Source organism: Zalophus californianus, chromosome 1 (genome assembly GCF_009762305.2).
Source record: "Zalophus californianus isolate mZalCal1 chromosome 1, mZalCal1.pri.v2, whole genome shotgun sequence".
NCBI lineage: Eukaryota > Metazoa > Chordata > Mammalia > Carnivora > Otariidae > Zalophus > Zalophus californianus.
In genome coordinates this window covers 77355617-77380986 of record NC_045595.1, presented here as the reverse complement: position 1 = coordinate 77380986, position 25370 = coordinate 77355617, and the positions used below count along the sequence as shown (strand labels likewise).

Genomic DNA, 25370 nt, shown 5'->3' with positions numbered 1-25370 from the left:
CGGCTCAGGTCATGGTCTCAGGGTCGTGAGATAGAGCCCCATGTTGGGCTCTGCTCTGGGCTTAGGATTTTCTCTCTCTCCCTCTGCCGTTCTCCCCCACCTCTCTCCCTCTCAGAAAAAAAAAAAATCATGAAAGAAAAGAGTTTGAAATATATACAGATGAAAACATTCAATGGCAAGGGTTTGCTTCGAAATCATCTGGAGGGCGGGATGGGAGTGGAGAGGAAAGATGATGGGCCGTAAGTCGATAATTGATGCTGGGCTGTGAATGGATGGGGGCTCGTGACATATGCTAGTTTCTTTATTTTCGGTATGTTTGAAATTTTCCATAATAGATGTGCTTAAATATAAATACATATGTCATTTGTCAAGACAGGAAAAGTTAATCATGGACCTTTAAGGTACGATTTTGTGTTTTGAAGCTTTAAAGTGTAAAAACAGAAACCTTACCAAGGAAGATATGCAAAGTATAATTCACTTGATTAATTTTATGAAACACATGAAAAGCAACAGCACTTAAATATTTAAAAATTTTACTCCTAGGGAGATGATGTTTTTCTGCCATCTTCTGTGGTTTTTTTTCCCCCCCCAGGACACACTTGGGTAAATAAAACAGAACTCTTTTGATGGCAATCTATAGACTTTTCTGGCTCTCTGAACTCTTACTGACTCTCCATTGGCTGGGAGCCTTCCTGGTGGGGTGAGCTTTGCCCCCGGTGCCCAAGTGCACCCTTCAACATCCCAGGAGGAATGATAGGCAGGGCAGCAGATAACTTTTCTTTAGAGAATTCCCAGAATCTTTACATCTTCCCACCAGCTCTGTGTGAACTCGATTTATCTCTTTGTGAGGTTCCTTTTTTGACTAAGCCACCTTCCAAAACAGCAGCAAGTAGTGCAAGGACTTTAGAGAAACGACGAGTACTTACTTAGTGAAGAAGAATTAGGGTTTGGGGAGGAGAATGTCATTGGATGTCACTCTAACCTGGCAGGTTGGCTTTTTATGAAGCTTGGTGGAATTGAAAGGTCCCTCACATCTTCAGAACACCTCTGAACTACCACAACCTCAGGTCCCTGGGTCTCTTTCTGTTCCCAAGTTCGTGTTCTGCTTTCCCCTCAGCCTAGAATGTTCTTCACGTAATTAGCTGCCGCTCGGCTCCAATCTTCCTTGTCATGGGAACACTTTTCTCTGGCCACCCTCCCCTCCTCACCCCCCATTGGGTGGGATCCAGTGTTCCATGTCTCTTTTGCCCTTACTGCTCCAGGGTGTAATGACCCATCATTCCGTACGTCGTTAGGTGAGGAGAGCCTGCCTCTCCTCTGGACCAGGGATCTGGAAATACTGCAGGCCATTATCAGGGGAAGGGAAGGGGGATTTCCCAGAAGAAAATGTCTCTGGGGACACTGGTTTGTTGCTGGGCAGAAAAAAACAATGGACACTTTGGTTCTGTTGCCTGATAACTGAAATAAACCAAACATGGGAGAAGGTGTGTATTGAAGTGTTTTCTTCTTTGTTAAACGTGCTTTCTTCCCTGATTTGGATTTACTGCACAAACAACTTCTTAACAATCAAGGACATTTTCTAAAGTACAGGACTGCAAACTATATTCAACATCCTACATCCAAATGTGGCCTCCAGCTTGTTCTGGAAATAGAAAGCTCTGTTGGAACCCAGCCATGCTCTTCATCGACATACAGGCTTGCCTCCTGTCATCCTACAATGGCACAATAGTTGGCAACAGAGGCTCTGAGGCCCACGCAGCCTGCTAGCTATCTCTGCTGGCTGGCGTTTTACGGAGAAAGTTTGCCCCCCCCCCACCCCAGTCTAGACTGGGACTTGATGAGGGAACCCCCGACCTCCCTCACCCTCTATTCTCTAGCAGCTGTCACAGTGCGGGGCACAGGGTGACGTAGGTCCCCTATAAAGATTTGAGTTAGATTATTGAATGAATGAACAGGCAGATTAATCAATAGCTATTCTAGCTTGTAGTTTTAATTTCGGTGACCAGCTCCTTGCCGCAGTGCATAGGATCCTTTCTGCCCCCGACCCCCACCTTACTGCTCCTTGACCTCCCTGCTGATCAGGGAGGCCTCTCCTGCCCACCCTTCCTTACACCACAGCCCCTGCTCCTTCTCCATCCCATATGTGGTTTGTCTTCACGACCCTTGTCATTCTCTGACATTATATTGTCTACGCATTTGTTTATGGGCGGCCTTCCCCAAGAAGAAAATAATCTCCCAAGAAGCCGAGAACATTGCTTTGTTCACCGTTACGTCCCCAGCGCCTGGTACGGTGCCTGAAACACAGTTGCGCACCTGGTAAATATTTTTAAATTAAGGACCACATTCAGAATTGACAGCCTGTAGCCCGGGACTATCCTTGTATGTCCTCCCATGGTGTCTTGGATGTGAGCTGTCTTCCCACTAGATCCCAAATGCTGTCTTATCCTGATGGCCACACCGCACCGAGTAGATTGGTAAGAAATAGCGGGCCACGGGTGGGCGGTGGGAATCCTCCACCACTTTCTGTTCTAGGCGCTTCTTTCCTCTCCCCGCTGAGCCCCGAAGGGAAGGCACGGGCAGATGTCTTTTTGATTAAAAGGAGAGAAAAAGCGTGTTCTGGGTGTGGGTGTGGGTGTTAAAAGAAGGGCAGAGGAAAGTGAATTGTGCAGGACTGGCAGGAACGTCGTGTGTCATTTCTTGGACTTCTTGTTTTTTTTTTTTTTTTTTTTTTTGACCCCTCGGCTGAAACGTTCCCGGGAATAGAGACTCAGTTCTCGGCTCATGTCGAGCATCCAAGTACATGGCGGGGAGCAAGGCAGAGGATGGGGAAGATGGCTTTATTTCTTTTCCAAACGACTCTCTGGAGAAATAAATACCTGAGAATTAAAGTTGTGTAGGCCAGAAAGAGGATTTTTGTGAACTAAATAGGATTTTAGCAATCCCTCACAGATGAGGACAATTTAGGATGATCTATTTATATTGAGCAACTGATAAGTTCACTCGAGGGAAGGCTCGGTTGGCTCCAATCTGGCCGGCACTTCACGTCCTGAGATTGAGTTGCGGGCTGTGGCTTGAGTCTGCTGTTTCATTTCTAATGTTTTTTCTTAGTCACACATGTGGCCTGAGAGTGACCTCTTGGTCGCATCCATGGCAGCCCAGGCCAAGTAGGAAAATTCCTTCATTGTAGTCCTCGTTACATTCTTGTTAACGCTAATCTTTTTAAAAAGCAAACAGAATCGAGAATTGTTTTATGAGCAGTATATAGTTTGGAGTTAGACCCGGGTTTGAATTCTGGCCCCATCATGTGACATTTAAGGCACAAAGGCACCGGGAATTCTGTACATCAAGTTCCTCCTTCTTTGTCCCCTCATTCTCCAAGCCAGAAGCCAGCGGATCACCCCTTTCCGCTTCCCCCTGCCCAGCAGCCCCACACCTCTTACCCTGACCCCTCCCCGGAGTCCCGCCCCAGTTCAGACATCCCTCTTCTTGCACTTGGAACTTCTAGTGGCCGCTACAGTGCTCTCTCCACCCCCAATCATTTCTTCACCGCAAACAGAGCAACCTTTCGAAAAGGCAGCTCTGATCATGTCACCGCCACTAGAGACCCAAGTGCACGTGACACCCAAGTCCCCTTGGCGAGAGTCACAGGATCCTGTGAGCTGTGGTCCAGCGCGAGTCTGACCTTGAGCCCTGGCCCTGTCTGCAGAGCCTCAGAGCTGCCCGTTCTGTCCAGGCCTTCGGAACTGCTCTGTCCTCTGCCTGCAGAGCCCTCCCGCCTTCTAGCCTCTGCTCAGCCAAAGCCCCCTCTTGCTTTCATTCTCTGCCCAGACAGATCTTAAGTGACTGCATCTCCCAAGATCTTACCTGCTCCATGCTGACTTCCAGGGAGCCTCTACAGTTTCACATTCTCTGGGAAATTGACACAGCTTTTCGTGTTTGTAAACATGGGTGGATCTACTGACCTCTCTTACAGGTTTGATTATAGAAAAACAAGTTTTCAAGGGGCTGGACTCAAGTGTATTTCCTAGGTTGAGTTTTGAAGGGCTTTTCCTGGCCTCCTCTTAACCCCCACCCCCACCCCCAGTCTGGCTTCCATCATCCTCGTGGCTCTGCTGGGAACGTTCTCTTGAAAGTCACCACTTTCTCCATTGCCAAAACCAGTGAACTTTGCTTCCTCTTCATTCTTTCTGACTGTCAGCTCCAGTGGACACTTGGCCACGCTGCTTCTGCTGCTTCACATTCTTTCCTCCTTCGGTTCCTGTGGTTTGCTAGCCCTCCCAGTTTTCCTGCCCGCTCTTCACCTGCTTCCGTCATTGTGTCCCCTTCCCTTTCCCGCCAACTGCTGGCAACTCCCAAGAATCGGTTCCTAGGCCTCCTGTTTTCTTTCCTCTCTCTCGCATTGGTCATCCCCCACGTGACTTGGGACAGTCGTCTCTCAGATTTCAACTCCTGAATAACCTGACTTCCCGTTCTCCTGCCGGCTCCATAGTGCCGTCTCTCAAAGAACCTCTCTGGGCTGGCCGCCTGGATTTCTGTCTCACATCCCCCCAAGCCAGACTCCTCATCTTCCGGCCCCAAACTGGATTCCTTATTCCCCACCAGCTGCCCCACTTTTCTTTTATTTGGGGTACCGTCAATATCCCAGTACCAGCGTTAAAATATTATTGTGACCTCGAAGTCATCTTCTTCCCCCATATTCAGCCCATCACCAACCCCAGCAGATCTCTTCACTGGAGTGTGTCCCTACATATCCCTGCCCCCCCCCCCCCATTGTACCAATCTAATCTTTTTTTCCCCACCAATCCCCAGTCTCCACTTTTTCCTCCAGGCACACCAGCCACCCTCCTCTCCTACAAATCTGATGCAGACGTTTCTGGAAGCATCTCCTCATGTCCCCCCATCCAGAATGTTCTTCCTACCTCTTTTTGCCTCCCCACTGAGACCCATCCTTTCAAAGCTATCTGAGAACTAACTTCCCTCATAGAACTAGGTTGTTTCCAACCCTTAGGCCTTTCACATACTGTTCTCATCATCCCGAGTGTCTCCTACCCCTTCAAGCCTTATTCATTTTAAGGAATGTTTGTTGAGTGTCCTTGGAAAAGACACTGCCCTGAGAACGCCAGGATGAATAAGACCTAGGATACTTCTGTAGGGCACTCAGATCAAGATTCCTCTTTCCTGTGACTTTTTTCATGACTCCCACAGACTGAACTACCAGGTCTCTCATCTGTGGGTCTAAGTTCCATCTCACAACGTACACCTTAGATTTTGTACTCCTGTTGCTTCAATAGGTGAATGAATATTCTGGAGTCTAGCTCACTGCATGATAGTTATTTGTTTAGGTGATTATCTTTTACTAGAATGTGAATCTCTTAAAGATACTCCATAACTATTTGAATAGATGAAAAATTAAATTAATAGATGAATGGATGGGTGGGGGGTGGATAAATAGTAAAAGGCTAGACAAATGGATGGGTTAATGGACAGACAACTTGATGGAGGAAAACGATACAAAGGAGGGATAAATGGATGGACAGATGAATAGCTGAGTGGATGGACAAATGGATAGATGAAGGGATGGACGGATAGACTGCATACGTGGATGGATGAATGGACAGACGGATGGATGAGAAGAAAACCCTCGATTAAGAGAGACTTCAGTGGTAACCCCCCCTCCCACCCGTTGTAAGAATGCTTTTTAAAATAACTTTGAGAACTAAGATAGCCTCCAAAAATGTTAACAGTAAATTTAAATTAATTCAAAGTATTAGGAAAGGAGGTTAGGGTTAATTGACTAATTATATCCAATAGTAGGCTAGCATATATCTCATACATGGATTGCCAATTCTCTAAAAATTAAAATTAATAGATTGCATTTAGAATAAAAGCTCTACTGAACAATATACTTATTTGGTGATTCTGAAAACCCTTAGAACCTTAGGGCTTCAAGGATGCCAGTGAGAATCACTTAGGGATATATAGGCTGGAATAAATCATTTAAATGCCTTAAAGTGAGAGTTTTTCATTTAAACTAGGTATGTAATATATACAATCACGCACTCCTATGTAGACCATTTCTCTGGGGATTTGGGTTTCTAAAATTGATTTGACAACATGCAGGCACTTCTCTACAGTAATATCCTAAATAGGGTATTTGGCACACATCAGGCCAACATGCAGACATTTATCCATCTCTTCTGGACACCTCCTTGACACACAGATGGTACAGGCAGAGATTCGTCGAGTGTATCAAGCAGTATCTGGAAAATTGGATCCCAAGGAGGTGAACACGGTCACATCATTTACTAAGCCAACTTCACATGGAAAGTCCTACATCGAGATGAACCCACTGAAAGTTTAAAAACTGTCCAGTTTACCTATCCTCTATCCTCCCCTTAATCTGCAGTGATGCGGGCCCCAGGCTGGAGCACTGGTCTTGCCTTGGATAAAAATTCTTTCCTCCCTCCCTCCTTTATTTTCTTCCTTCCTGTATTTCCTTCCTTCCTTATTTTCCCTGTTTCTTTCTCTTTTCTTTCTCCACTGCTGCATCAACATTTCACACCTCAGAGCATTCCATGTATATTAAACCTTCATAGTCTATACTATATATCATGTGCATTTCACTTGAGGAATAAAGGATGCCTTATTTGACTTAGTATCTTCAGTAGCTGTAGGACTCAATAAATGTTTGGTGGTAAGAAATTGGTATGGGGCTTCCCACTCTTTTGGTACATATTACACTGGGTTGCGATTATTAACATATCTAAATATATGTAAGAATCCTGTGTGTGATGGAAAAAAATGAATGTTCCCATTTTTCAGATGAGGAAACTGAGGCTTGGGGATATTTAGAGACTATCCTGAGTTTGCACAGGTAGTAAATGATGCATTAAATTCAAGCCCCTGGAATTTCAGCCCAGTCCTTCCCACTAGTCCATTGTACCTTTCATGTAATTTAAGACAATGGAGAACAATTTCCTAACTTCTGTGTGTTGTAACAGTTGTTGGTAGGATCTTCAAATTTGAGTTGGAGGAATGGCAAATTGTCTTCTTGCTTGCCTTAGCCACTGAATAAAAGCAACCATTGATTCAGACATACCATGGGGCAAAAGAGCATGTGGGCATGTGCTACTATTGCAGAAACACTCTTTACCCAGACCGTATCAGTTAGCTATTGCCATATGACAACCCACCCCAAAGCTCAGTAGCTTGAAACAATAAGCGTGTATTATTGCCTACAAAACTGTTGATCAGCGGGGTGGTACTTCTGGGTTCACTGGGCTCTCTCGTGAGCCTATGGTCAGCTTCAGGTTGGGTACGCAATTCTGCTCATCTTCCCTGAATGCTCACTCTCCCAGGTTCCCGGGCAGGTTGGCTCTAGATTGATCTTGGATGATCTTAGCTGGATTAATTGGACTCTCCCCGGCATGGTCTCTCATCTTCCAGCAGGTTAGCCCAGACTTCTTCACACACAGTGATGAGGTTCTGAGAGGAACAGGCAGAAGTGTGCAAGATTTCTTGATGTCTAGGCTTGGAAACAGTATAACATTACCACCACTGCGTTCTGTTGGCTAAAGCGAGTCACAAGCCATCCCAGATACGTGGGCTGTGGAATGGTCTCCACCTCTTGATGGGAGTAGCTGCAAAAGTCAGTGCAAACAGGGCTCAAGAGGAAGATATGGAGGATTAGGTCCATCTTTGCGGTCAAACCACATGCAAACATGGCCCCCATTCCAGGACCCCGGAACCTCCTGACCCTCCAGTTGTGCAGGATTTATCAAAGGGTCACACTCCCCAAGAGGAATCGCTGAGCCTCCTTCTCAGAGAGCTTTTTGCAGGCTAAGTAAAGTACCTCATTTCAATTTTAAAAAATGTTTTAAGAGGGAAAATATAAGCATGTCAAGGAGAACTGCAATTCATTTTCTGAAAATTAATTGGGTTTAGAGAACAGTAGGAATGAAAATTTTGACCATTAGAATTTATCATGATAGAGATCGTTGTTTAATATTTGAAAGCCTATAACTTGCCATGAAGAATATATATCTGACACAGAGCAGGATACAGGTTTATCTGGAACAGTCTGCTGCTGGGAAATTTCTTTTTGTCATCCCCTACCCCCCAGTCAGATGCTGCTTTGAAAGGCTGTCCATGTGCCTGGATCTCTGCTCAGTCCTTCACCCTAGGTGTTTGGATCCTGACTTTAAGATGATAGATTCCTGAATCTGAGACTGCCTGCATTTTTACCAAGTTAAAAACAAAAAACACGACCACACGGTCTTTCAGATACACGAGGGCACGTTGAATTTCAACAAACTTCTATGCAGTAAACTTCAGTTTGATATAACCAAGAACTTGCTGCCCACGTATGGCTTATGGGAATAGATGCTGAACTCTTAAGACCTTCATCTCAGCCCCCACCATGCGGGATAGATAGCCAAGGGCACATCCGCCTCCCATGGACAGGATTTAGGCAGAGCCATCGCTGATAGTAAGTAACCCATTGCTGCCAGAGGGAACATGCAAAGAAGTTCTACTGATTATGAAGGAAGGCGTCTCAGAGGCGCTACGCACTTTCTCTGCTGCTCACTGTCAAAACTCCTGTTTTTTAAACATCACACAGGAATGTTTTATTGTCCCTCATCTCTGGAGTTGAACTTAGGCTGTTTCCTATAGTTCATACAAGACTCGTGTCCAAAGGAAAGGATCTGTCAATTGTAACAGAGCCTCTAAACTCCAAATCTCTTGCCTTGCAAGGATGGCCACCACACGGGGCCTCCCCGGAAAGGAATATGGCCGTGGCAGGGCTGGCCACGGCAGGCCAGACAGAAGAGGAAGAAAGTATTTGGAAATAAAAGACAAAGGAAAGGCTATCCACTTGAGAGGAGCCAAAATCTCCATATCTAAAAGCAACCAGTGAGAGGGAAATGTGCTTAAAATTGTTTTGAAAGTTTTGTTAGGGGGTACGTGGGTGGCTCAGTTGGTTAAGCGTCCTGCCTTCAGCTCAGGTCATGATCCCAGGGTCCTGGGATTGAGCCCCACATCGGGCTCCCTGCTCGGCGGGAAGCCTGCTTCTCCCTCTCCCACTCCCCCTGCTTGTGTTCCCTCTCTTGCTGTGTCTCTGTCTGTCAAATAAATAAATAAAATCTTAAAAAAAAAAAAAAAGTTTTATTAGTATAATATACCACTTTAACTAGAAAGAGGTATTTGGCATTGGTACATTCTGATATTTCAGGGATTTTCTATAAGTGCTTTGAATAACTCTAAGAAGCTGAGCTAGGCTGGTAGATCCTTGTTAAACTCTCAGAATGCTATGTCCAGACTATTTCCCCCATGACTTGAATATTTAATATTCTGTAAAAATTCTAAGTATGCTCCCTGCTCTGTTACTGGCCCTATGAAAGCTAGGCCATCCCTTGCACTTTGCATTTGTTGGAGGGGTGAGGGGGGAGCGGGGTCACATCACCTTTGCCAGTCCTTGCCCACGTGCTGCTGCCTGGCAGGTTGGAGCCATTGAATCACAGGACTGTATTCACCGAACAGCCGCTCCCGGTGCCCCGCCCTCAGCCGCCTCCGAAAGGCATGTGTCTGTCTGGTCACTGGCCCGGAACCTTCGTGGCAGCCTCGTTCACTACCCGCCTTCCTCTGTGTATGTGTTCGAACGTCTACTAGTGCTTACGTGGCGAGCGTGGTATTAGGTGCAAGGCACAGCCTCCACCGTTAAGGAGATTCGGATCTTGAGGGAGTATTCACTCACCCCAACTCCACCCAACTCAACCGTGGGACCTGCTGGGCTCCGTGCTTGAGTGCCAACCCCCAAATCCTGAAATTATGGGAAAAGTATGTCTCTGTTAGTCATAGATCTGCCTGTCTTCAAGTCCACTCGTTTACAGTTCATTTACATAATGAGTTCAGAAAATTATTTTTAAACTAAGATTAAACTCTATTTTTGTGGTTTTCTTTTAAGGTATTGGTGTGTTAGTTACAGGCTCTCCCCCCACACAGGGCAACCAGATAGCTCAAACCACAACTGTGACCCGTTATTCCTGGAGTTAGCAAGGTGAAGAGCCAAGATGAACGGATTCCAGACTTTAATATTCGAGCAAGAATAAATAGACCATTATGCTTCCTTTGCTAAACTGAATATAGAGAATTTTATGGTCAGAACCACTGTCAATTGTATTTCCCTTTTTTCCTTCTTTTCTTTTTATTTCTTTCTTTTTTTTTTTTTGACATCAAGGAATTTTTAGTGAAGCGTTGTTTTCATCTCTTCTTGAATCCAAGTGAAATCCACATCTTTTGCATGTTTCCTGCATTACGGTTTATTGTGTGTGCAGAAATCAATATTCTAGATACATGCACAAGTGCACACATTAAAATGAACATGACTTCATTTATTTCCATGATTAGACATTCAAATAAAAGTGCTTGGGTGTCTGTTTTCATATTCATAGGTCGAGATCCGTACATCAGAGGTATTTGTATAAGTGACACTTTTATTACATTCATTTCATTTGCAATATGATAGTGGATCATAAATATGTTACTTTTATGCCACCAAATCTGATTTGTAGCACTTGGCCCTCACAAGGAGAATACTTGATATTTTATGGAGCACCTTGCGTCCAAGAGGCGCTTTGCAGACATCAGGCCGGGTTCTCCCAGGTGTGTAAATCACACTTGTGACCCTTTAGATGCCCCACCTGCTTTATCAGCCTGCTGGCTCATGCTTCCGGGGGTGGAGAGTGGTTCACGAATGCCCTGCAGGCCTGGAGATGGTGATGAGACCTTTAATTTCTGGAAGAAAGAGGCTCAGGTGAGCTCTGTGTTGCACACAAAGGCCCTGACGGCTGACCAGACTCCACACTTAGTCACATGTTCACCTTGTCCTTCACAAGGCAGCTTTTGAGCCCCTACTGGGGGCCAGACACTGTATTAGGCCCTAAGGAAAGAGAGACAAAATATGACCTTTGCCTTCTAGGTATTCAGGCTGCGAGGTGAGGGCTGTGTGGAATGGTAATTGGCCCACACCTTGGAATGGGGCTCTGATGCAGAGGTGACAGTATGTGTCCTCTCCATCCCATTCCCCATGCCTTCCCAGGGATGCACTGTGCCTGAAAGCAGCCTGTCCACCCCCAGATCCGTCACAGGTGTGCTGGTGCTCATGCCAGCCAGCATCACCTCCGTGGGACTCAAAGAGGAAGCCGGCTACCAACATCACAGGCTGCCTTTGGGGCCGAACATCAGTTGTACAGCCCAGACCCCCCCCCCGCCCCCGCAGGCTCCCCACCCACCTTCCCATCTGTCCTCTCAACTCACTTCCCCTTTCCCCAGCATCAGCCTTCCCATCCTGGATCAGCACCCCCGCTCCTGCACACACACGCCAATAATACACATACAGCATCCTTCTCAGCTCTCACCATGTGGTGGGATCTCGAGTGTGCGTGACATGACATGCCAGAGCACACTTCCCTTCAGAGGGAAGGCCCCAGGGCCAGGTGTTCTGAGTTCAGATCCCCACTACATCATTTGCAGGATGCATGGCCTTGGGCAGGCAACTGAGCTTTCTGTGCCTCGATTTTCTCATCTGCAAAACAGGCATAATAAGGGTGCTTCCCTCTCAGGTTGTTGAATGGCCGAATATGAATAGAAGGCTTCTACGAGGGCCCCATTGCTGCTCTGGTAGCTGTAATGAGCATTTCCAGTATTAGAACACCACTCCAGTGTGAGTCACAGCACACAGCATAATAGCGACGCCAGTATTATTATTGTATGAATACTGCCCGTCTCTCCCTGTAAGTGAGTTCCACAGCAGCAGCAACCGTCTGTGTGGCTCAGCGTCGCTTCATCCCCGCAGCAGATGGTACATACTAGATGCTCAAAAAATATCCGAATGAGTGAATGGACAGACAACGAAGGAACAAACGCGTCCATCTGCTCGTTTGGGGCTGCTCCCGGGCGGCTTCCGCAGAAACATCACTGCCACTTGCAGCCATGAGCTTCACAGTGAAGTCCACAAACCGTCCGTGTTCCGGTCCACCATTTCCACGTGGGAGGGCCTGAAATTCTCCCTCCTGTATGACCAGCCTGCAGAAGCCTTTGCAGTAGACGCACCGCTTCCCACCTAGCGGGCGTCCACGCATCTCTGGGAGGGGGCTGCTGCCTTCGGGGAGGCTCGGAGAGGGGCCGGGTCCCCTGGGATGGCGGTGGAGCCCGGGCCCCCTTGCAGCACCTGTGTCACCCCCTGCCCCACGCTTGCCCCGGACGCTGCTGGCCATGAGTCCCCCGCAGCTGGACCGAGCCGCACCCAGGTACCGCGTCTGCCATCCACGGCCGTTCGCAGCCGTTGAGGAAAGCAGTTGTTGAAGCCATGTGTTTGGAAGACTCATCCGTCCGCTTCTGACCCTTTACGTAATTGGGGCGTTATCACCGGGGAGGGGTGGGGCATGGCGTCCTGCAGTTGCTGAGGAGTCCCGATAGTCCCAGGAGTCCTTTGATCGTGGAGACAGTAGGAGAGGCTCTGCCTTGGGAGGGCAGGCGCTGTCTGGAAGCGAGCCTGAGATGACACACCGGTCCCCTGGCAGCCAGTCAGCTGCTAAGTGTGCTCGGAGTTTGGGCCTCAAAGCACAGAAGATGGAGCTCTGGCTTTACAGCTGTTAGTTTTGCAAATGGTGGGTGCTGTCTGCACAACCCAACCGAAGGCCCCCACTCGGTGCCCTGCTTCGTACGGCTCACCAAGGTCCCCTTCCCGCCTGACTTCACCTGTCCCTTTCTGGCTTGGCGTAGGTGCTCAGTGGGGGGCGCTCCCACCTCGCAGGTAACCTCTGGGGCTGTGTTTTCTCACATGAGTTTTCCAGGTAATTTTCCAGGCGGCTGTGGGTGGATGGGGGACAGAGAAGCAGAACGCTGAGAAGTGCGACACGGGTCCTCCAGACCTGCCTGGGGATGGGATTCTGGGTAATGGTGTGCGTGAGTGCGGTTCCTCCCTCTGCTTTTCTGTATATCCCACTGAAATTTTGGCTTGACCACTTTCAGACAGGGGGAGCTTGGGCCTCCAGCTTTGAGAGTATAGAAGTGGAATTTTAAAGCCTACCTCATCTGGTTCACTGTGGAATTTAGGGAATTAGAATTCTTCTATTGCTTATGGTGATGGCTGGCCCTTGCCAAACAATCAATAAGTGGCATTACTATTACTGCCGTGTTAAGTGGTCAGAGGTGCCATCTTGGTTTCTGATTCTGGTCAGAGCAGTTCCTAGTGTTCGGTGGCTTGCGGCCTCCCTCAGGGGTCTGAGTTTTTGTTGTTCTGATGTTAAGGTATAATTCACATAGCATAACATTCATCCCTTTAAAGTAGTCAGTTCAGTGGTTTGTAGTATGTTCACGAGGTTGTACAGCCATTACCACTGTCTAATTCCAGAACATTTTCGTCATTTCATCTCCTTACAAAGAAACCCCATGCCCGTCAGCAGTCACTTCCTATCTTCCGCGCACCCCAGCCCTTGGCGACCACCAATCTGCCTTCTGTCTATGAACCTGCTTTCTCTGAACATCTCACAAATAGAATCTTTTGTGACTGGCTTCTTTCACGGAGCATGATGTTGTCAGGGTTCATCCATGTTGTCACGTGTGCAGTACTTCACTCCTTGTATGGCCAAGACTGTTCCATTGCATGGATACGCCACATTAGGGTATCCATTCATCAGTTGGTGGGCATGTGGGTTATTTCCACTTTGGGGCTATTCTGAATATTGCCACTGGGAACACTGGTGTACACGTTCTACATGAACATTTATTTTCTGTTCTCTTGGGCGGACCCAGGAATGGGATTGCTGGATCATATGGTAATTCTATGTTTAACTTTTCAAGGAACTGCCAGACAATTTTCCTCGGGGCTCTATTCTAGAAGGACCCTCACTGCTTACATACAACTTTTGTGTTAACTAACAAAGAGGGTCATGCACAGGAGCCAGGAAAGGAGGAGACAGCTAACGTGTGCTGAGAACCCACAGTGCTCTCACGCAGGCTTCCGGCCACAGCCTCCCCTCACGGACCCAGACTCTGTCCTAGAGGAGAGCCACCAGGGCATCTCTGCGACCATGCGCTTCCCTCTTCCTCTCTCATGGTCCCTCCTTTGCTGACTGTGTTCTTTGCTTTCTAACTGCTTTCGACCATATGCTGCCCTCACCCCACGTCCTGCCTCTGCTAGGAATGGTCTGGGCACTTGGCCAGTCTGCCCTGGAAAGGAATACATTGGAGGCTTGAGTTACTTCACACTGTCTTTGCCTGCTCACCTTAGATCTGGAAATGTTCTGAGCCAAAGAACAGTGTCTCTTCAGAGTCCTAGGGGGAGAAAATCATCTGGAGAGGTATTGTTTTCTTCTCAAACATCTCCGCTCCCTTAGGAGTGAGTGAGTCCAAGGGACGAAAGCACTTGGCAACTGTGTAAACCTTCTTTGGTCTATCTGATGCTCAGTTTGTTCATCTGTAAAATGAGTTTAAAATTACCTACCTGATAAGGGGATTAAGTGAGATACTGTGGACACAGTTCCCAGTACAATGCTTAAGATACTCAAGAAAGGTGAATATTCTCGCGGACCGTCCTCCCGCCTAGTCAGGTGTCAGTGTCTTATACAGACACTGGGTTTGTTCACTACCATGCCTTCCCAGCTGTTTCCTTGCGCCTTCCTGCCCTCCCCATGCCTGCCTTTTACTCTGCCCTCAGCTCCTGCCCTGGGCAGGGCCTCGGGATCCTCGAAGTGTATACCCAGGGAGCTGTGAGTTCTCAGATCACCCTGGGTGCTCTCAGGGAGGCAACGCAGGCCAAATCCTCTTAGGGCAGATCGGATTATGACCTGGGTCATTTTGCAACACAGATTCTTGGGTCATGGAGGTGTCATACACGGCCAGGTGGCATCCAGCCTGGCAACCCCTGGGTCCCCAGGACAGGCTTGCGTGGTCTAGTTTTACCTGTTGGCCTCTCTGGGTTTCAGTTTCCTTCCCCAGGAGATCCTCACCAGGGGCCAGAGCTTTGCATTACACTCAGACTGAAGTCATCTGAGAGTTCTGTGCTGTGAGGGGAAGCATGGGCTTCCACCGCCCTGAGCCCAGGGGCCTGACTCTGCCTGGCACCAAGCTCAGCAGAAGCAAAGACACACACCTGCCGAGGGGCCACCAGGCTGGATGAGATGCGGAGTCAAGCAGCTACAGATAACTAAGCGAATATTCAATGGACCAGTCATTTTTCAGGCCACGGGCTCATGATGCATAAGTTGTTATTTTAAAATAACTTTTTAGGGGCGCCGGGTGGCTCAGTTTTTTAAGCGACTGCCTTCAGCTCAGGTCATGATCCCGGGGTCCTGGGATTGAGCCCTGCATCGGGCTCCCTGCTCAGTGGAGAGACTGCTTCCCCCTCTCCCTCTACCTGCTGCTCCCCCTGCTTGTGCTCTCTCTCTCTGTGTCAAATAAATAAATAAAATCTTTAAAGAAAATAAAAACTAAACTAAAAATAACTTTTTATAACAGTAAATTTCATTTATATTTTATAACGTATATAATATGTAATATATATAAATAATAAAAGACTACATAATTAATACCAAAAGTCTAGGAAGCAGAAAAGCATAAAGGGGCAAAAATCATCATCCCATCACCTTTAAGATGAATCTCTTCAAAAGTGTCAGTTAATTCGGAAAACTAAGCAACAACAAAAACCAGAAGGCTTAGCCAGGAATCACAAATTATGACGCAACAGAGGTTTTGTTCAGCAACGTGTCTCCCAGGCCGAAGTGGTTCCCTTGTAATGCCTCGTGAGCCATCCCCTCTGCAACCAGGGGGAATGTGCTTGGAAAAATCGTCTCTTTGAGGACCAGTCCCCATAGGAAGTCCAAGCAAACAGAGGCTCTCAGCCTTCTGGGTGAGCCTCACCTCTCTTTAAGAGTGGGTTGGCAGGTGCACACACAGAAAGGCAAACCTTTCTCTCTGCCTGGCCCTCTCTGCCTGTCAAGTGAGACCAGGCAGCATCAGGAGATGGAAACTTCCAGCTCAGGCAGCACAGCCCCGGCCATTAGTGACCCCTGATTTGCCTTCTCTCTCCTTTCCAGCTGTCAGGAATGATAGGAACAAGAAGAAGAAGGAGCCTTCGAAGCAGGAATGCACGGAAAGCTATGAAATGACGGCTGAGCTGGACGATCTCACAGAGAAGATCCGCAAAGCCCACCAGGAAACCTTCCCCTCCCTCTGCCAGCTGGGTAAATACACCACGGTAAGAGACGCTTCCGCGCCAGGCTGTGGGCCTCGCGTCCAGGCCCGCTCCCTTCTGCCCTGTCCCCTGGCCCCGGACCCGGAGGGGACGCCCACCTACATTTGGCCCAGGACATGTGTGTGGGCTGAGCGGGGCTCCGCAGTGGCCACCTCCCTCCACGTGGCAGTCTTTGGACAGTCCCTGAGTAGGATGGCTGTTTCCTCCGATCCACTCAGGCATGCATGCGTTCACTCAAGAACCACAAACTGAGCACTCATTATGCGCCAGGCCATGTGCCAGGCGCTGGCGGTGTGAGTGAATAAGCAAAGGTTGCTGCAAGCAGGGATGTACAGTCTGGTGAGGGAGATACATGAAACCAGTGAGGTGTTTCAGGAGTCAGGACAGACATCTGTACAGAGCCCAGTGGAGACCTGGAGGGGACGCGGGGCAGTGTTTTCAAAACACCCATCCAGATGTAAGGTCCAGCCGACACTATGGGGGCCCTCCCCTGGGCCAGAGTCCCGCTTGAGAGAGGAGGTCGAACCCCTGAGCCAGGGCTGGAGAAAACACAGGCATGACTCCTTCCTGGGGAGGCAGGAGGTCCCACCGTGCTCCCCAGAGCTCCATTAGAAATGGCTTTCGCCACGGGTAGAAATAAAGAGAACGTAGGAGGGAGAAAATGTGGGATCAAGGGTTGGTGGTGTGTGTCGACTGTCTGGGATATGTCGCTGGAGGCACATGAGGTACTTCAATTTTTTAAACTGATTTTTGCATATATTATGTTCACTGACATCAATTCGCTGTGGGTGGCACACAGTAGGCACTCAATAAGTGTTGAATGAATGAATGAATGACTATAACTAGAATGCTATTCTGGCCTCCTTAAGTAGCTTATGTTGCTTGCCTAAGATGCTGGTAAACGTACTTTTAAAATCATCCAAATTATCACATTGGCTGGTTTGGTGCCTGGCGTGCTAGAAAAAGGCTAGGATGAAAGCTCCTGAAGATTCAGAGACGAAGTGTTGATATGCCAAAAGAAGGAGGACAGTGAGCACGGGGGCTGGGAAGCTGCTGGGGAGGGGGGCGGGGGCTTCCCTGCACGCTCCGACTCAGTCGGTTTGGCGGTGCTGGGGAGCGGGGGTGAGGAGGTGGGGAGCATTTCTAACAAGCTTCCTGGTGATGCCACTGAGGCTGGGCAGCAGAGCGGGTGTTGTGACCTGGACTTTGAGTAGCCAGACCCAGGATGACCTTCTGGGGCCCAGCCAGGCCCTTGGTGTCAAGGAGAACAAGAGACATTGGCATGCTTCCCCCACCCATGTGGGAAGCTGTTGACCTACCCTGCCAGGCTGAGGGGAGGGCTTGATTCAGTGGACAGGCCCCCACTGAGCTTGGTAACCGCTAGCCCAGAGCACAGAGCAGGGCAAGGCTGGACACCATAAAGGAGCTTTTATTTTAACCCACAAGGTAAAGCAGGTCCGTGAACCAAGAGGTGGTGGAGGGTAATGCCTTTTATCAAGAGCAAGGGCGCTAGAAGCAGATGAATGTGTTTTAACTCCTGCTCAGCCACCGATCAGCCAGGTGACTGTGTGCAAGTTATTAACTTTGCCCAGCCTCCTTTTTCCCATCTATAGAATGGGGATGATATAAAATGGTTAGAAAAATTAATTCACGAGGAGCTCCTGTGATGGGACCTGGAAATACGCACATGACAGTGACGTGGCAGGCGCACCATCTACCACACATCCATTCACTGGGTGTGAACTGATACTCTGGGGGCCTGGCCCGTGCCAGGTGCATCAGACGCTACAGAGACATAAGGTGATTACTAACCAGTGCCAAGGAGCTTATCATTTATTCCTTTTAGAAATACTTATGATTGCCAACTGTTCCAGGCACTGTTTGGGGCTAAGTACCAAGGCACATGCATCCTGACCTAAGAAATCAGGAAATCAACTGTGAGGATGGGCCCAGGGGAAAGGAACAGAAAGAGGTGAGGGGGACTGTGCTGGGAGTGAGTGGGAAGTGAGAAATAGTTTTGCAGGGGCGCCTGGGGGGGCTCCGTCAGTTAAGTGTCTGGCTCTTGATTGCAGCTCCGGTCATGATCTCAGGGTCGTGAGATCAAGCTCCGCGTCAGGCTCTCTGCTCAGTGGAGGTGGGGAGTCCACTTGAGATTCTCTCTCTCCGCTTCCCTCTCCCCTCCCCCTGCACTCGCTCTCTCTAAAATAAATAAATCTTTAAAAAATGAAAGGAAGGAGAAAGAAAAGAAAAGAAAAAGAAAGGGAAAGAAAAAGAAAGAAAGAAAGAAAGAAAGAAAGAAAAAGAAAGAAAGAAAGAAAGAAAGAAAGAAAGAAAGAAAGAAAGAAAGAAAGAAAGAAAAAGGGAAAGAAAGAAAGAAAAAGAAAGAGAAAGAAAGAAAGAAAAGAAAGAAAGAAAGAAAGAGAGAAAGAAAGAAAGAAAGAAAGAGAAAGAAAGGGAAAGAAAGAAAGAAGGCCTTGCAGAGTCTTGAACACTGACTGAGGAATTTGTATTTTAATGTGTAAATACTAGAGAGCAAGAGACAGTTTGCAGTTAGGAGTCTTTATTATTGTTGTCACCATTATTATTACAGCTAATATTTATTGAGCATTTACTATGTACCAGGGACCATGCTAAATACTCTAAATATTCATTCTTCGACTCCCTACAAGGATGTTATAAGCGGGTGTTGTTGCTTCCATATTACAGATGCGTAAACTGGGGTGTGGAAAAGCCAAATAATGTGCCCCATGTCTCATAGCCAGTAAGTGGAACTTGAACATGAACAGCCTGAGTCCAGGGACAGCCCTTTTAGCCACACCATACCCAGGATACATCAAGGGGGTTGTTGACAAGGCAGAATGGAAGCAGGAGCCATTGGGCATCTGGTTAGGAGGGCAGGGCTGTTATCCAGCACTAAATCAAACCGTGAGCTCCAGAAAAGGCAGAGTCAAAGAGAACAGTCAGAGTAGGGAGGGCTTCCTGTAAGTGGAAGCTTTGGAGCCAGGTCATGAGGTGAGACACATTTTATGACAATCCCTGGCATCATTTGCTATGGTATCAGGTGTCTCCTCCCCTCCTCCCCAGGTGGGGCTTCCTTAGTGTGGCCGAGGCATTCCGCCAGGCCCTGACTCACCTGGTAACCAGACGAAATGGTGTCTACTCTACTCCAGGGGAGGGCTGGGCAAACCCAAGGCATAGCCTTGCATCTGCCTAGCATGCACGCCCGGGTGTGGCCTGGCTTCCTACAGGGCCTGGGACCAAAATGCTCCTTCAGGACGGACCTCCCCCTGTTAGTCAACACAGCTCCTTCCCATCCCAAAAGGCAGCCGGGGATTCTGGCCAGCCTCACCGGGGCCTCTACTGCCCTCCCTTCCCCCAGCCATCCCTTGGAACCTGGTAGCCTCTCCTTTTGGATTCTCATTATACCACAGGGCTGATTCCACCTGTCTCTAGGCCAGTGAGGCTGCCTGCCCAGCCCTCCCAGAGAACACAGCAGGGACTGGCTGGGCCCCACCCCTGTCCCGTGGCTCACACTGCAAGTCCCGAGGACCTGACCTGGGGGCTTTCGCTGGCTGCCAGAGCTGCTTGGCTCACGTGTGGGGCACTGAGAAGCTGGTGGGTGAATGTCCCAGCTTCGTTGCCCCTAGGCAGGATACCTTCTCTCAACCATTTCCCAGGGGTCCCCAGCAAGAGGAGCCCAGGTGCCCACAGGGATGGTCTTTACTGTCTGCCTTCCCTCCCCACCCCTCCTCCAGTGCTTCCTGGGACCTCTTCCCTTCCGGCACCTCTTTGCATGTGTGCACTGGGGCATGCACATGTGAGTGGGGGAGGGGCAGAAGGAGAGAATCTCCAGCAGACTCCCCACTGAGCATGGAGCTGGATGCAGGGCTCTATCTCACGACCCATGACATCATGACCTGAGCTGAGACCAAGAGTCAGACATTTAACAGATGGCACCACGCAGGCGCCCCTGTCTGCATCTCTTTTGCTCCAACAGGGAGCATGGAGATAGAGCTTTCCCTCTCTGGAGGATGATCCTTAGCTATAGGGCAGCTGACCTCCTTCCAGAAGCACACTGCCCATTTGTGGGATCAAGGCGGCTCTGATACAGTCTCTCATCTGGCTTTTCTCTTTATTTCTACTCTGTATACAGATCTAGCTCAGTTTTTATTGTAAGCAACTTGAAATCCTTTCTGGAAGTAGGTGGGGGTATAAATAAATAACGGCAGCCAGAACACATTCTCGGCAAGCTCTTAGTTCCGAGTTGAGCTTTTTTTTTTTTTTTTTTTTTTTTTTTTAATAAAGATAGCTTTTTTTAGCAGGCAGTTGCTTCCACTGCAAGGAAACTTCCTGCCATCTTCACTAGCCTGGCCTCCCTGTCAGATGCCTTTGGAATAAGTGGGCAGAGAGGAATTAAAAAGGCAGCTAGCTGCCCACCTACAGACTTTTGAAAGAGTAGTTCCCTTTTCTAGTTAGGGTAGATCTGGGACACATGGCCCAGCCCACTGAGACAGTAAGACTGGGTGGGGAAGCAGGAATGTATCCCCCACGGCCCTCCACACCCAGGCCTGGGCAGGGCGCTCACCTCCAAAATTCAGAGCTAGACTCTGTGGGAAGGGTCCTAACCAGTGACCTCCAGGTTGGCAACCAGGAGGCGTGGGAGCGGGATTCCACAGGGAAAGTGGAGAAAGCAAGGCAGCAGCTATTTACAGATGAGTCTCCAAAACAGAATGAAGCAGCAAACCAGAGGAAGCAGCATCCCAGCTCTGAGGATATTTACTCTGCTTCCGGATGTCACACCCCAGCAACTGTGTCACTTGGGTTTGGGGGCTTCATAGACCTAGGGTCAAATCCTGCCTGTACTACTTAAGATTGCATGACCTGGGACTCGTCAGAGGAGCCACGGCCCCCTGCTCTGTAGCATGGGGTTTGTGTGGTACCCACGTCTTGGGGTTTCTGGAAAGGTTAAGTGAAACAACTGTGTTAGAGCTCCTTGTACAGTTTCTGGCGGAGAGATGTACAAAATGGGCAGGTCTCCTCTTGATTGTGCTACGAACACCATGTTGTTTTTTCCAGGCACGCTCACAGGTTCTGGAAAAGTAAAGTGTTAGGTGGGCAAGCGAGGCAGTCTCCAGGCAGCGCGACCCCAGTCTGGGCTGTTTGCTCCCGCATCCCGCTGCTCTGCCGTGTGCGGGCTGTTCATCACCTTGCAGAGCTTGATGGGACATAAGCTGCCCTCCGAGGGCCTCGTGAAGTTGAGCTATGGAGATTTAAGGAGCCCTTAATCTACTCAGAAAAATGACCACCAACAGAATCATTAAACCTCCAAAAGAGGGTTTCCAGGAAACGAGTGCTTTAGAAAAGGGAGGATATTGTGAGCAGTTCCGGCCATTGCAGATTTGGTTTTCATTCTAGAAAACTTAACACTGGAATCAACCAGAGAATCAGAACCTGACACTCAGGAGGTCGGCCTCCCAGGAGAGACACACCTGGTGGCGGGGGCTGGGGGGTGGGGGTGGGAGATGGGGGGCATCATGAGGCCGGAGTTCTAATCTCTACTCTTCCGCCTCCCAGTTGACTGACCTTGAACCGGTTCTTATTTTTGTGATAAGAGCCTGTTTCCTGCCAGTAAACATACCTGCCCTGCCTGTATCATGTAGACTGTTCTTTTCATTTTCCAACACACATTGTCTGTATCCCTACTGTATTCATCTGCGCAGGCTGCCATCACAGAGTACCACAGACCAGGTGGCTTCAGTCAACAGCAGTTTATTGTCTCATAGGTCCGGAAGCCGGAAGCCCAGTATGAAGATGTCAGTAGGGCCATCCCCTCTCTGTGGCTCTAGGGAAGAATCCTTCCTTGCCTCTTCTAGCTTCTGATGTTGGGGGCAATTCTTGGCACTCCTCAGCTTGTGGAAGCGTGACTCCAATCCTCTGTCGTCACATGGCCTTCTCCTGTGTGTTTCTGTGTCATCCTCTCTCCACTCATGTCCGTCTCTGTCCAGATTTCCCTTTATAAGGGCACTAGTCATATTAAATGAGTCCTGCCTAATGACCTCATTTTAAGTTGATAATCTGTGGTAAGACCCCATTTCCAAATAAGGTCACGTTCTGAAGTTACTGGGGATTAGGACCTCAACATATCTTTTGCAGTGGCGGTGTGGGGATGGGTACGAGGTTCAACCCATAACACCTGCTGAGCGCGGAATTGGAGTGCACGGACACTTACCCTTCCATGCTTGCAGCTCTTCTGTGAAGTCGGGCTGAAAATCAAATGTTGTCACATGTTTTGTGATCTTTAGAAGCCTCTGGCAGTACACATTGTAAGTCTGGCTTTTAGTGAAAAATGCCCTCTAGGCACTGTGCTACATTCCTCGGTTCTTATCGGGTGGTGGAAAAAGGAAAAGACATTTTCGGTCAAGGGAAGAGCATGAGCATGGCATGGAGTTTGGCAGAGGAGGGACTGGACGCAGAGCCCAAGGAGATAGGTCAGGGCTAGCTGGTGGGGCCTTTGTGAGCTGGCATAAGGTATGTGAACGTTAGCCACAGAGAGCCAAGTGAGGTTTCTAGACAGGAGAGGCAGTGCCAAGAGGGTGAGCCCTGGCTGCCCTGTGCCTGGCCAGAGGCTTTGGCAGGTGAGCAGGGCAGGGCTTTGCCTCATTCTTAGAGGTGCCCATGGAGTTCCAGAAGCCATCAGTGGTCTTTCAGAGCAGCTGAGACCACCCCAAAATCTAGTATCTCCTGGACATCCTCTGGAACACTGATCTACACCCTCCAGCTGGTATATTCCAAAGGCCATCCCCCTGCACTCCGGCCAAGGTCCCTGAATCTCTGAGATCACCAGCAATGAAGGGGCTGCAGCTGTCCAGAGGGGCTCTTCCAGTCTCATGTATTGGTCCCGGAATCTTAGGCAATGGGGGTGCAGGAGCACCCCTACAACATTACCTTCAGGGATATTGTGCTTCTAGCCAGACTTCCCGGAAACTCTTGGGGAGGTCCTTCGAGACCCTTGTTACTTCCCCCTTCCCATTGCCCATGGCCCATTGCTCAGAACCCTCTCCATCCATGGGCTGCTCCATGCCTTTAAGACAGTGCCTGTCTTTCCAGCCATAGTTGCAGGATGACTGCCCAGCTGCCTTTCCCCACCTGTTGGAAACATCCGGTTCTACGGAGAATGCTAAAAGTGTGCTGGGACCCCCCATGCCTCCCTCCTCCCACTGATGGACGGACCCCAGCTGGTAAATTCCTAAGGCCATGTTGTCACAGTGCCTAGATACATGTTTGTTGACCACAGAGAGATGCTGGCCTGGCACGTAATGTTCTCTTCATAATGATGCCGCGGATCTTTTAGCATCCGGCATTGCCAACCAGGAGGGAGTTTGCATTTTACAAATGCAAAAGCAGGCTCTAGACGACAGAAAGTTCAGGCCAGGAAGCAGAACACGAGATGCCCCAGGAGCGAGAGGGTAGACGGCGGTGTAATGGCGGGGAGTGTGGCCACTGCGGCCGCACCGCCTGATGTGAGTCCTGTGCCCTCCACCTCACAGCTGAGCGTCTTGCACAACTGACTCTACTTCTCTGGGCCTCAGCCTCCACCCCAGCCAGATGGGAGGAGAGCAGCCCCTCCCAGCGGAGGGTGCCATGAGAATTCGAGGGAGCTGGTTGCAAAGCCCTCAGAAGGGGGCCTGCCCCCTGGAGTTGTGGCCCGGGACACGTGTGCCACGAGACATGGAACGTGGATGACAGGAGCCGCCTGCAAACACGACTCTGAAAGGGCCTCAGCCCGTCTGCGTGGTCATCAGCCTGTCCAGGTGGTCGAGGGGCAGATTCAGGCCTAGGGAAGGAGGCACCCGGCAGATGCACCCAGCATTCCTTGGGAAACCCAACCCCGTATTGTTGGTAAGAGTTTGGGTTTCCTCCCTAGCTGAAAAGGAGCCACGAGCAGCCCTGTTTGAACCACTGTAGTATCCAGCAGCTGCCACAGACAGGAACTTCAAAATCACCCATGAATCCGTCTCCCTTTATGGGTCTTGTTCCGCAAGTAGCGGCAGTTGGAAAAGGGAATCCCCTTTGCGTCACAAAAATGGCCAATATAATTGGATTTCCTAGTGCGGTTGGGCTGTGCTGCCCCGAACGGCGGCCCCGGGGTGGACTCCTCCAGGGGCCCCCACCGCACTGCACTGTGGGAAGGCGGAGTGGGGCGCCCGCCTGGAGAGGGGCTCCCACCCCGTGGGGAGGAGATGGGGGAGGGAGGGCGAGAGTTGGCGGAGGGCCTGCCTCTCCCCCATGGCCGTGCTGCTCTTCAGCCCTCAGCCACCCCAGCCTCTCACTCTCCTCCCCCAGTTTCAGAAGTGCTGCGGAAAACCCACACTTCCCTCCATGCGCCCCGAGCCCGCCTCCATTACCAACCCAAACAAGCAGAGCTATCCGTTTGCTGCAGCTAGTGGATAATATATAAGCCATTTTAAACCTCATGCCTATGAATCGAGCAACCAGGATAATAAAACACCAGGTTATTTTGTGTTTTATTAACTGCCTCTTCCCTTCGGTTTGCATAATAGTGAGTTAGATTTACATGCCATTAAGACGGCTGTGCATTATTTTTAATAGAAGGTACGACAGGCTTCTCTCCCGCAACCCAGTGTGTGATGAAGTAACCTCATATGATGCTGATGGAGGTTTCGTTCACACTTGCTGGGTCGGGCCAATGTCTTTTTTTCCAGATGGATACTCCATTGTAAAATGATTTCCCACCGTAAGCTCGCCTCTGTCCCTCTCTTCCATGTCATCTTCCTACAAACTGGATAAACTGCCTATTAAATTTAATTACAGCCCGAATGGCCACACATCTTGATCTTCTGTTCCCCCGAGTGTACTGTATTCCACCAAGGTCCTTGAGGAAGGAATAAAATAAATCTGGAGGAGGCATGCCCACCTTCTGCAGAGGGTGCTGCGCAAGGCGCCAATGGCACCTGCCTTTTGAAGGCCTTCTGTGGCATCCCTTCTGCAAACTCCTTTCTGGCTTTCCTCCCCAGCATTCAAAATGAAAGCTAGTTTTATAGACTCTCCGGGCTGATTTTCACTGAGGTGAGTAACTAAAGCTATGCGTCTGGGA

The 25370-nt window shown here is 49.2% G+C and overlaps 1 protein-coding gene across 6 annotated transcripts in view; it reads left to right on the top strand.

The window, feature by feature from the left end:
- RARB (retinoic acid receptor beta) overlaps positions 1 to 25370 on the top strand; it is a 505987-nt gene that overhangs the window by 461232 nt on the left and 19385 nt on the right. For all 6 annotated transcript variants that reach the window (XM_035724196.1, XM_027587268.2, XM_027587269.2 and 3 more), the window contains one exon: positions 16098 to 16258. In XM_035724196.1, coding sequence (XP_035580089.1) covers positions 16098 to 16258 — 161 coding nt within the window. The remainder of the gene's footprint in view (positions 1 to 16097; positions 16259 to 25370) is intronic.